Raw genomic sequence first — 12,375 nt, 5'->3', positions numbered from 1 at the left:
TATGTATGCAAGCAAAAATTAAATTATTTCCATCGGAACACCCCCTTTGTGATATATTGGTGAATTCCCAGTTGCAACACTGGTAGGGACAGGCCCCCCCGGTATTATTATTTGCACCTAGAAACACCATTCCCAGAATTGAAGATGACTGGCTGTAACTGAGTGACAAGCCCAACAATATTAAATCTTCTGTGGCTCTAGTATACTGCAGACCCTGTTTGATGGATGGCGCTTGAATCAGCAAGCCGTCTAAATAAATAAATGTTGATCCCGGCCTCTGAGATATGCTGCAGCTGGGGCAAGGCATTATGTAAATACTCTTGGGGTGAACTTGAGACCAAAGGGTAGGATCTTAAATTAAAAGTAGGGGTTTGCCACCATGAAACGCAGGAACTTGCAATGATGGTAAATGGGGAAGTTGAAATAGGCATCCTCTATGTATAGGGAAGATATGATATATGTTTTTTAAAAATGTATTTGAATTAAAATTGAAACAACATTTTTTTAGCGACAATGTAAAACCAAGTGCGGTACAATTCTCGTTACCAAGTTGCTTCTTGACAGACTGACAAACTGACTTAACTAACTTAACTGACTTAAATAAGATAAACAAAATAGAGAACAAAAGAAGAAGAGAAAGAAGCAAAACGTAAGTGTAGCCATGGTCGTTGAGGGTCTTGATCGTCAGGTGACACCACCCCGGACAGTACTTAGGCTATAAAATTAACCATAGCAATTACGCGTTTGATTTTTCGTCCATCGATGAGAGATCTCCACCAGGCTTTAAAGACTGAGCTTAGAAAGTCGAACAGGAATGATCTAAAGTACTTTGTGCGGGTGCCCTTTAGTGCTGGACATACTGTTATTAGATGGAGAAAAGTCCCGACCTTGGATTTGTCGTTGCAGTGACAACAATGATTTCCCTGCGATAGATCCCAGATTGATCTGATCTCATTGTTGGGGTAAAGGTCCATGCAAACTTGCAGAAATTGGTCTCCAGTTTTGTTGTCAGGGAACTGCTTAAAGTAGACACAAACCATATTTAATTTCCTACCTTCTATAGGTAGGTGGGCAACAGATCGATAATTGCCCGCCGTTTCTAGGGTTAAGATCCAGTCGTGTTCTTTAGCTTTTTGTTTTACACGTTCAGGATTAGACACCAGTTGTTCCAGAGAACTGACGATTTCTGATACGTAATTCATGGTTTTTGATCGCTACTCGGTCAGGATGGGATTTTGGTTGAAGGTTATTTGCTTGTTTACCATTTCCAGGATCGCAGGGCGGGAAGGGGCATAGCACTTTCTGAACAAGGCAAGTCTGTTCCAGTCAACTGTGCATTTCAGGGAGTTAAGACCTAGTTCTCTACGGATGATGGCGATGGTGGATGACAAAGGGACACCCAAGACCTTTTTCCAAAATTGATCGTCAGGACCAGAGAGGCTCTGGGATGTTAAACATGACATCAGCTCCATAAGTGACCAGCAGTACAGCGTTAGATCTGTAGTACCTGAGGGCTGGCATGATAGAGAAATGGCCAAACTTCCGATTCAGGGCGCAAGCTTGGCTAGTAAGAGCCTTAGTCCTTACTTATAGATGTGTTGACATGGGGGCTTCCCGATCTTATGTCACTCAGCCAAACGCTCAGATATTTGAAGGAGTGAACCTGTTCAATTTTCTTAACATCCAGAAACCCAGAGAAGCGGTTCTTCCCTTTTCTTCCCTTTACTTTTCGTTTGTTTTCCTTATTGATTTCCATTTGGAGACCCACTGGGGTCTGATCGATTAGTACAACATCTGCGTACAATAATCGAGGTAATTGGACTCCTCCAACCTTGGGCGGGAAAGATTTTGTTAACGAAAAACCTTCCTTCATGTCCTCCAAGAAATTATTGAAAAGGGCTGCGGCCATTGGACATCCCTGTTTAAACCCGCTCTGCATTATGATTTCTTTTGAAAGAAGGCCTGCCTTGTTTAGTCTCACTCTTAATGATGTATTGGAGTGGAAGGCCACAATCGGCTCGATAATAGGTTTTTTGCAGTTTTTTCTCTCAGGCTTCATCCAAAGTTCATCTCTGTCGATTTGGGCAAAAGCCTGGACTAGATCCACGAAAGCCAAACAAATCTTGGGTCTAGGTCGTCCGGGGTAACTGAAGTATCATGATGTTTACTGAGGTTCCCAGACCCTTAAACAAATCCTACTTGAAACGGATCAATACAGTTGATTTGTCGGCAACCGCTGTGGAAATGGTCCAGGATGATGGTGCTATAAAGCTTGTCAATGATGTCCATGAGTGCGACAGAGCGATAATTCTTAGGGTTACCCCAATCACCTTTTTTATGAATTGGTACCACTATTCCCCCCTTCCATAAACTTGTATATGTTGAGAGCGGACTATTTGGTGGAGCAAAGTAAAGATGAAAACGGCCCAATTGTCCGGATGTTCCTGGAGCATGCAATTTGACAATCTATCAGGTCCTGGGGCGCTTGATCTCTTTAGCTTTTTAATTCTCTTTACAATATCATCAACATTGCGTGCACTTAGCCACAGGATCTGGCTTTTCAGGTCACTGTGTCTTGGACTGGGGTCTAAGACTGTAGTGTAGAGGTGTCTGAAACGGTTAGACCAGGACTCATTTATCATGTTTGATTGATTTCGGCTTGATGTTATTTCATCTGGTCTAATCAGTGAACAGAATTTCCTCGGGTCTTTACCGGCCAGAACTCTAAGCATGGGCGCCGAGACATTCTGGTATCTCTGTCGTTTGGTTGAGCACAACCTGTTTTTGTAACTTGATTTTTCAGACAAAGCTATTTGGAAGTCCTTTAGTAGACCAGATTTCTTTGCTGCCCTTCCCAGCTTTCTCACCTTTTTTCTTCTTGCTACCAATTTGCTTTTGTAATTGTGGATGTTGGAGCTAACCAGAGATGGTTTTATTGGGGCGGTGGGTGCTAAATTGTTCGAGCAGAGGAGAATATTTGACCGACTGGTCGATTGTTTTAAAGTCCGTCATTAAGCTTCTGATCTTTGAAGATGAGAATTTCAGTAGAAGTCCCCCATTGGACATATCACCCACTAATGGCATAAATTCCCTACGGATGGGCCCAAATGCTCAAGGAGATGGTGATCTCTCTGTGCGGTTTTGATCACCTCAAAGCTATCTACCAAGGATCAACCAGCATGTTCTGGACTACCGGTCAATGAATACGGAGAAAGACAGTCTGTTCTTCTTTCGTCTGGGAATTCGATGAGTTTCAAGTCATCCAGGCACAGTTGTCTCAAACTGAGAATAGAGTGAAATAAGTCAAGAACTGATCTTCGATTAAGGATGAGATTATCGTCACAGTCCACGACACTCTCCAGTTTGAGTGAGCGTGTGAGGGAGTTTTTAGGCCCCCTACTTCCTGAAGTGTGGCTGCTGTTTTGCCATTTGTTCTCTTTTTTGCTCAGTGGCTCACCTCTACCTGGTTCTTCAGCTCGGTGGTCTACACGTGTGTGCTGGAGTGGCAATAAAGCTCTGGTGTTTTTGTTGTTGAAAGTCAATGGCCTTTTGTTTATTCGCTGTCTTTTTTCAGCCATAGACACAAAAACAGGTGAGGAGGGCGGGGCCACCACGGCTACTGGTTGAACAGGAGCAGCGCTAGGGACGATGACCAGATCCGCAGCCACCCTTTCGGATGACTGACTATTCTCAGATTCATCGAACAAATAGGTGGAAAGGTCTAGTAATGTTTGAAGAGATGGACTCAGAGGGTCCATAGGAGCATGTGCTGGCAAAGAAGGGTCTCTGCTTTACACAGTGTGCCTAGTGGAGTTGGAGGCTGTCACGCTAATGGGTGACCCACATCTCTGACCTTCCCTTACTTGCTGTTTGTTAGCAGTTTTGGTGGCTTTACTTGCCTTCTTATCTTTACTTCTGGTTCCTCCTAGTGTCTTCTGTTGGCTAAAAATGGAATAAGCCGAATTGTCTAAAGATCCTCCACCACCTTCTACCACTGCTGGACTTTCCACTATGTGATCAATGCAAGCACTTAATTCGTTCTCAGACTTTTTGGTGCTCGTCGCATCCTTCAGGGTTTTGTTGGGTATTTCTGCAGGACTCTCTGCTTCGCCTGTAAGGTCCACTGATGGAGACGTATTTACCATCTGGGTTGCCTTGGCACACCACTGTATGATTGGCAGGTTCTCCTTGAAGCGACCTATTGACTCTGTCAGCCAAGGGTTGTTCTATTACATTTTGATTCCTGTTTGCAGTAACAAATCCCTCCAAGAAAACACGTTTGGAGTGTGTCATGGCCAAGAGCGTGGTGTGGTCTTTGTGAGTATCATTCTTCTGTTCATAAAGTTTGGTGCAGGGGGCAAGGGCTAGAGTAATAGTCGGCATGATTGAAAATAGGTCGACTTTTTCTCGCCTGTTTGACGGATTATTGTGTTGATGAGTAAAGGACTGTTCATCCAAGTGTCCAGGCAAGATGATCTGTTCCGGTGTTGAGGCCGGTAGACTGGGCTAACCACCCCTAGGTTTACCGGGGCACACCCCCTGTTCCTCAAACAATAGTGGAGCCTAATTTTGCCGGGGATCACCTAAGTGTTCCTCTGATGTCCTATGGTTGCGGGAAAGCATATTCACAGGTGCACAGCCCCCAGAGTTGGGCGGTGCCTCTGCCACACTAATTGGCCCTGGTATCGAAATTACATTTGAGTTCGAGAACACCAGGCCCTGGCACCTATCCTCAGAGATGGGGGCCTGAAGTGTGTCGAATGGCCGTAGACTGTCTCCACTTGTGTCACTGAGTAGGTCCGTACTAATCCTGATGTTTTTAAGCATAACCAGTGAGGTTGGGGGGAGTCTGGCCATCATGTCACAGAAATTAAATGGAGTAGTCATAATAGCCCCTGATGAGCTAGATCCTGGATGACCCTGGAGGACTTTAGTCTGCTATCCCCAGGCATCCACTCCCTCCAGCAAGTCCACGTCTGACAAGTCTCCAGGGTTTAAGTCTGATGTGGGGGCAGTTGTTTTTTTTGTAAACATTGAGGGGACCAAGGGACCTGAGGCAGCTCTTCGCTTATGGAGTCTATGAAACGTGCGGTGCTGGTGAGCGGAAAGCGGTGATGACAGTGCTAGGGGCACAGATCGGGGATGGGTAAGGTGGGGACCAGAAATGGTCTTCGAACATGCAGGATCTTCGCCAGGTTGAGGAGGGGCCAAAACGCTGAAGTCGGCAACTTGACCCAGCTCTGTCTCTTCGGTCAAGCCAGGACCACCCGTCCCAGAATTGTTTGCCTTTATCCCAGCCACAAATTCCTCGGCCAAAATGTTGTTGTTGGATTCGTGTTGATTTAAGTCGTTGTTAAGGGGTCCCTTTGTGGGAGACTGGGTCAACGAGACCGCGACCCTTGCAGGCAGAGGGTTGCTGTGGACCAAGACCTCCACAAAGAGAGGCATGGCCTCTCACTCTACACCTCCCCCAATACACACCCTTGGGCTGGTGACCTTATCTGCCTCAGAATCAACTAGGGATTTTTCACAGTGGGCAGCCACTCCAGCAACTAGTATGTCAGGCTTCATAGACACCCAGGGTTCTTGATTTAAAGGGCTGTTAGGGGACTTCAGACACAAGTTGGCACGGACAAGCCGTTCTTTTAAATTTGAATCCATTTGGGGTTTTAAACTTGTTGCCTGCTCTGCGCCAAGTACGCAGTCAGGAGTAAAGCCTTTTTCATTCACATTCCATGAACATGACAGAGACCTTGGTGGTGTAAAAAACATATTGTCTGCTCACGTTGGATTTAGAAAAGGGTGTGAAGCAACGCACACCGCCTCGTTGTTTAATGATGGCTCACGGGGTGTGGGGCAAACACAGTGTCCATAGTTAAAGTAGAGCCAGAAGTTGAGGAGCGTCTCAAGGTATGCGTTGAGGGTGATGAAAGCATTGGTACGATTAAGGTAGAAGATTTTGATTTATGAACACCCACCACGAGGTCATCATCCTCTGGCGAGCGATGGATGGATTGACAGTCTGCTGTCTTGAAGATGACGCCCGCATCTGATAAGATGGGGTCCAGTTTTTGGAGCTTCTCAATAATATGCCAATCTCCATTGGCCACCGGACACCAGAAACTCTACCACACTCCGCTACGCTTCGCTAATCTGGATGGATATGAGAGCGAGCGTGAGCTGGGGGGGAGGGGGAGGGTGAGAGTGTCTTGCAATTGGAAGCAAGGACAGACCCTGCAAGTCTGTCAAACAGCAGGGTTTGTGGAAAACAACAGCAAAGCAAAGTCCGTACAAGACGAAACAGGATCTATAGAATAATGCAGCAGGGTCCGCAGGCACACCAGACACTCTACCACACTCCCCGCTTATAACGCGCTTAATACCCAGAGGTTTCTAAGCGTGGACCTGTGGATCGAACCAGTGTTGCCCTGTGTCGTCTTGTTTCCAAGGCAAACACGTTGCCCCTGAGCAATCCTCCCGAGCTAGAAAATATCCCATGGCAAGTTGGCCAAGAATCTTTTGTAGGCCAACTATTTGAAACAATTGTAAGCAGAGGATTTTGCGGAGGCATCAGAGGTCAAGGATGGGTCCCCCAACCGCCAGGCTTTTCTGCACCAGGAAATAGCATAAGTAGACACCCTGATTCCTTTGGAAACAAGGGACTATCTAGAACTTTTTCGACGTGAGAGATTAAACCTCTAGTGGACGTGCATGAAGATGTTTTTCCAGTGGGGTGGGCGAAGAGAGGGGTTTGTTGGCGGCTACACAAATTAGAGTGTGGTCGTGGGCCACCATCAAAAGCACCCATTTGTCCGATGTTACAAGCCTCCATTGATGCAAAAAAAGAAGACAGACCCCCTCCCACAGAGATGATGAAACCGGAGCGCGACAATGAGCATGAGTCAAGCTGGCTCTTGGATTGAGAAGATCCTCAGTGCCTTGTGGGCACCTTTGTAAGGTTGACTGCTCGCCAGAAGCATAAAACACTGCCTGTTTGACTGGGAGCGGTATTCCAATCTTGAGAAGCAGTGTGGTTTAGAGTAAAAGGACTGAAAGGACCGCCTTTATTGCAGGGTGCTGTGGGATCTGGCCGTGTCCATGTCGTTTTCAATGGCTTGAATAATATATGAAATGTTTTCACAAATTGTCATCTCTATCAAACAACATGTACTCTACCTTCGCCTGCAATTAAGGTCTAAAATCTCTGGCCTTCAACCAACTTTGGCGTTGCAGTACTGCACCATTGCCCATTTGGCAGATCCTGCGTCAGTAATATCAACAGTCACCAAGATGGCATGGTCAAAGGCGGATTCACTTTACAAAGCAGTGCAAAGCCTTTGCGCTTTTTACATTAGGGAGAAACTTCAGGATAGGACTTCTTTTAAAACCAGAGTTCACAGTCTTAACAAGCCAGCATGGCAAACATTTTGGCGGCCTTAGTAGTGGTCACTGCCGTTGAGATCACTCTCTTGCCAAATATATCAAGCTGCCTGCCTTCCTTGTTTGCAGGGACTGCACAAGGCGATGAAGGTTCTAAGATGGATTTTCAGAATCTACCCTCAGGTGGAATCTAAGAGGCCAACTTATTATGGTGAGCAGGAAAGACATGGATGTCTAACCAAATCCAATCAAGGCAGTGTAAGAAAACAGTAGGGCTTAAACTCAGAAGGGGTGTGAGAGTGGTCTAGGTTTAAAATGAGACACAAACAGAGCACTCCAATAATTCCAGTTAGACAGAGAAGTACAAAAAGAAACCATTATTTATTATACATTTGCAATTTGGGGGTTCTACTAACTAGAACACAAACACTTAACTATAGAAAACAGTTATGGAATAGTTGGCACAAATAGGAGCAAAACTGTAAATGGCTGTGTGGTAAAACAGTTATGAATCAAGTCACACTGTTCAGGTGGATTTACTATTGGATTGCTACAATAGATACCCCAATAACCACAGGGTGCAGGTAAGTGTTCCAAGGAAAGTTCAGAAAGGTTTCTTTCCCAGTTCCATTCCTTCTAGGGAAGGCAAGGAGGAAATGGGGGGGGGGGAGGAGGGCCGGGGGCTTGACCAGACCAACACCGAACTTGGTCAGACTAGTGAGAGATGGGCGAGGAACCCCTTCAGGAACAGGTATGCTAACTTACCCCTTATTCTGATTTTTTCAGGGTTCCTAGGTCCGCTGTGCCCACGTCTGTGCAGTATCCAGTTGAGGAAGACCCAGGGGACGCAGAAGTAGAGGTCACTTTCTGCATCAAGATTGGGTCTGGCTATTTCGAGGTTCAGGCTCTGGTGATAGTCCTAAAAAGTGGCTAGCTGGTCACCTTTAGCAGGATCGGATGCAGACCTCCACAGAGGAGGCAACATCACAAAGAAGACTGCATTGGGCGGGAGTCCCCATGGTCAGGTGGCGACAAATGATCTTCATATGGCGAACAAAGAAGCAGGCCTTGCACAGCTTCTCTTCCATTTTCCCATAAGAGTGAGCAAAAACCGAACCACCAGGAGATGGGCTGTCCTGGATGCTACCCAAGGTGCATTCCAGGGGGTGAAAGATGATGGATCCTGCCAGCTTGATGTCCCTGCAGAGACACTGTATTACCCTAATGGGTACACTGCTGAAGAGTTTTGACATGGAAGACTACATTTCCCAAGGGACATTACGGGAAACAGTGTTAAACAGTTTTAAACCAGAGATCAGAGGAATAGTCGGCAATTGTAAACAAAAAAAAGCTATTTCTCCAAACCCAGTGTTCGAGAGTGACAGAGCAAAAGAAGAAAAGTCTTACAGACAAGAGAACAAGCAAATGCTACCTCACAGAACCAGAGTGCAGAGGTGCCAGATAGTCCTTGTTGGATTGGTTCAGCGGAGCTGTCGAGCAATACAGAAACGCTCTCCAAAAACACTGACGATTCCACACAGCATCATCTTTAAAATCATTCAGACAAGCGCCAACGAGAAGAAATTAAAACTAATCCCAAGAATAAACAATCAGTAATAAGAATTCAAATGAAAAGGTGCAAAAAAACAATCAGGCACAAGATTGGAAACCAAGCCCCAGATCTGATAGTATAGAGGAGACTGAAAACGTTAAAGGAGGGAGACTCCAGGAGGCGGCAGACTTGCCTTATCATATCGGGTAGAACCAGTGAACCACTACACCTTGGAGGAGATAAGGGTTCTTGAGCAGACTGGAAACAAGTGGCCTGAAAGCAGTTTAAGCAGGGAGATGCTTGAAAGAGGTTCATTAACACGCGTGCTGAACTGCTCCTGAAACTAAAGGGAACTGGCAGCCCAAAGCCGAAGGCCATCCACCAGCGACCCGAACAGAGAACCCGAGTCCTGTGGTGTAAGGGTGAAACAATATTGGGTGCCTCACAAGGACTATAAGGGGGTGGTGAATACCCATATTGTTGTTGTGAAGCCTGTAGAGAAGAAAGGCAGGGTGCAGGAGGGACCCGTTCGAGGCGTGGGAAAAAGCCAAGGTCCAGGAGGCACCCAGTGGGAATCCGAGGAGAAATTCAAGGATGACGGCCTTAAAAGAGAGAGGCTTGAAACCTGAAGCTCTTGGGGTTAAGGGGATTGGGGCGGGTGGGGGCTGGTGGAGAGGCAGGGGGCCGGAAGTAGTACATGAATGCAGAAAGACCAGCACCAGACTTAGTAACCGCTACAAGAAGGTTCCTGAAAGCACATAGCTATAGAAGGTATCCATACATATTATCCCCTCCAAAAATATTGCCGTACATATGGTAGTTTGTCTCGCCATAGGCGATATTTTTAGAGGGGATAATTTGTGGGAGTGGGAGTTGCGGGGGTGTCCTCCGCTGATTTAGAATTAGTGCAGGGTTGCGGGGGTGTCCCCCGCAGGGTCCATGGCTCAATATCGCTGCAAAAATATGGTGATATTTTTGTATTGCAATATTTTTGCGGGGATATTAACACATGGAACCCTATAGAATAGGGTTGGATATTTTATAATTGGTTTCAGAGCGGTTATTGTAGCTAATCCTCTCCCCATTTATGTTGATATAAAAGGGCAGCTTCGGAGTGGCACTTTCCCATGGTCACAAAATTGTAAACATTTTGTTGTAGATTAGGGTGCTTTGAGGGGAGAAAAGAACTCAAAACATTAGGCATTGCACAATAATTTGGAAACTGCATAAATAAGGTAGCAGACACCTGGGGAGAAACAGACCTGTGCGTTCCGATCCTTGTGCTGGTTTGGCAGAATTCTCTTTTGGTTTTAGCATTACCCCTAGAGACTACAGGCGTTAAACCAACCTGCCATTGCTAGAGCTATAACAATAAAAAACATAATGAAAACACCCATAAACTGTCACTTAACCGTTCCTCTGCCTCCTCGCGCATCATACACAGAAAACATGTTTGTTATTAGTGTTCATGAATAAAGTGTAGTAATATTTGTTACCATTGGAATGTCTTCTGCCGGGGCTTGAAAGTTATTCTCACTGTCATCCATAGCCATTTGATGTGCATCTTGAGACTGAGGAATGTGGGACATTTCCGCCTTGGTTTTGTACTCCAGCATTAGAATGGTGGGGGGGGCCAAGATGCTTAATATCACCTGTAAAACAAAACGCACTTCTAATAAATTCTTTAGAACAGGGTTCTGCACAGTATCACTGATAACGTAAAGAAACAAACAGTAAAAAGATGAACTGAAAATTACAAAAAAAAAGTTTACCAGTTTTGCTATCAGGAACAAAAATGATCTGGAAACATAATTAAGAGTACACAGAGTAGGTTATGATGAATGAAGTGAGCTGTACCATCTGATGTTATGGATGGGTAACTTCTCTTAAAATAATGTCAAAAGGCAACCACGTGTTAAGGGCCTGCTAACTTTCTGACCACCCCCAAAGAATTAAGGTGGGCAGGTTTGGAAGCTCAGAAGGTAATAATAAACCCTAAACTTGGTGGAGCATCAATCACTGTCTACATAGTAACCACATGCCTCTTCTCCATTCATTAAGAGGTTGTGCAATGCCATAAGAAAGACTGGGACCAGAAGACTTACTCTACTACAAGATGTTTATATAAGTCAAATAAAGTGCCTTATTACGAGTTGGGCGGTAATACTGCAGTAATTCTGCTGTGGCGGAATTACCATTCCCGCTGTGGTCTCTGCCGGAATTACCGCTGTATTACAACAAGGTGGGAACGCATGCACACACCACTTGCAGCAACGGTAATTCCAACCCGCGGAATTACTGCTGAAAATAGGTTTCTGGTGGTTATCCACATGGAATCAGCGGAATGACCATTATGGCCCATAAATTTGGCAGTAATTCTGGCGGCAGGACTCACGTCATCGCCGGAACGGGAATCACAGCGGTGGCCATCTTGAAAAGTACAATCCACTGTGAATCTCCCATTTCCTGTTGCCATCCGGACTCCATACTTGGCACAATCATGTCACAGGAAAAGGGGAAGAAAACGATGCCATTGAGATGAGGCTGCGAAAACAGAAGTTCACAGAGGCAGAACTCTAGGTGCTGGTAGATGAGGTCATCTGCCACGCTGAGGAGCTTCATGGGAGCAGACAGCGCAGGACCTCTGGCCAGAGGTAGGGCTACCATATGGGCCACCATCAGGGACAGTGAAGACTGCCAAAAAAGGTGGAATTACCTCACTGCTACGGTCCGCAACATCATTGCCAGGCCCAGCAGTGACACCACCGCCACAGGAGGTGGCACCGTGAAACCCCTCACACTGACTCCATGGGAGAAGGCCAGCTCCATCCTCCACATAGAAGGGATAGAGGGAATCGCAGCGCGGAAGTAGGAGCAAGCAGACAAAGGGGAGGGCAATGAGTCTATTGGTCCCCCACTCCCATGTGAAAGCAGTGGCCAATAGCATGCGTCCGCGCCCCCCGCTCCTCCAGCATAGATGAGCACAATGGTCAGGGGAGTGGGCAAACACATGTCGGTAATGATATGATGATATGATAAGGCATTTAGAACGCGCTATACACAAGTGTTTCAAGGCGAAACGAGGCAAGGGAGGGGAACCAGAAGGGAGACAGAGGCAGCAATCCGACTAGGCCAGATTGTGCAAGTGCAGGGGAGGGGCGGAAGGGGAAAAGTGCAGGGGGAGGGCGAGGGGCGCAGTGCAGTACATAGGATAGCAGTAAAGGGGAGGGGGGGAGGGGAAAAGTGCAGGGAGAGTCAGAGGGGGGCAGTGCATAGGATAGTGGTAAAATAAACAAAAACAATAATTAAGAGTGCAGACATCAGGTGTCAAGTGCTAGTAGGAGCTGTAGGGATACAGAAACAATCCCTGAAAGCAGGGTTGCCAGGGAGGCAGTTTCAGATTCAGCCAGGAGATCAGCAGGGGAGAGGAGGAGAGAAAGCAG

The 12,375-nt window shown here is 46.3% G+C and overlaps 1 protein-coding gene across 2 annotated transcripts in view; it reads right to left on the bottom strand.

Moving 5' to 3' along the window:
• Positions 1–12,375, bottom strand: part of TRPM7 (transient receptor potential cation channel subfamily M member 7) — a 2,599,208-nt gene that overhangs the window by 1,118,217 nt on the left and 1,468,616 nt on the right. For both annotated transcript variants that reach the window (XM_069624956.1, XM_069624955.1), the window contains exon 18: positions 10,429–10,584. In XM_069624956.1, the coding sequence (XP_069481057.1) occupies positions 10,429–10,584 (156 nt within the window). The remainder of the gene's footprint in view (positions 1–10,428; positions 10,585–12,375) is intronic.

The sequence above is a fragment of the Ambystoma mexicanum genome, chromosome 11, assembly GCF_040938575.1.
Source record: "Ambystoma mexicanum isolate Mex_15411 chromosome 11, UKY_AmexF1_1, whole genome shotgun sequence".
Lineage (NCBI taxonomy): Eukaryota > Metazoa > Chordata > Amphibia > Caudata > Ambystomatidae > Ambystoma > Ambystoma mexicanum.
Note: the sequence above shows the minus strand (reverse complement) of the source record. Positions and strands in the feature narration are given on the sequence as shown.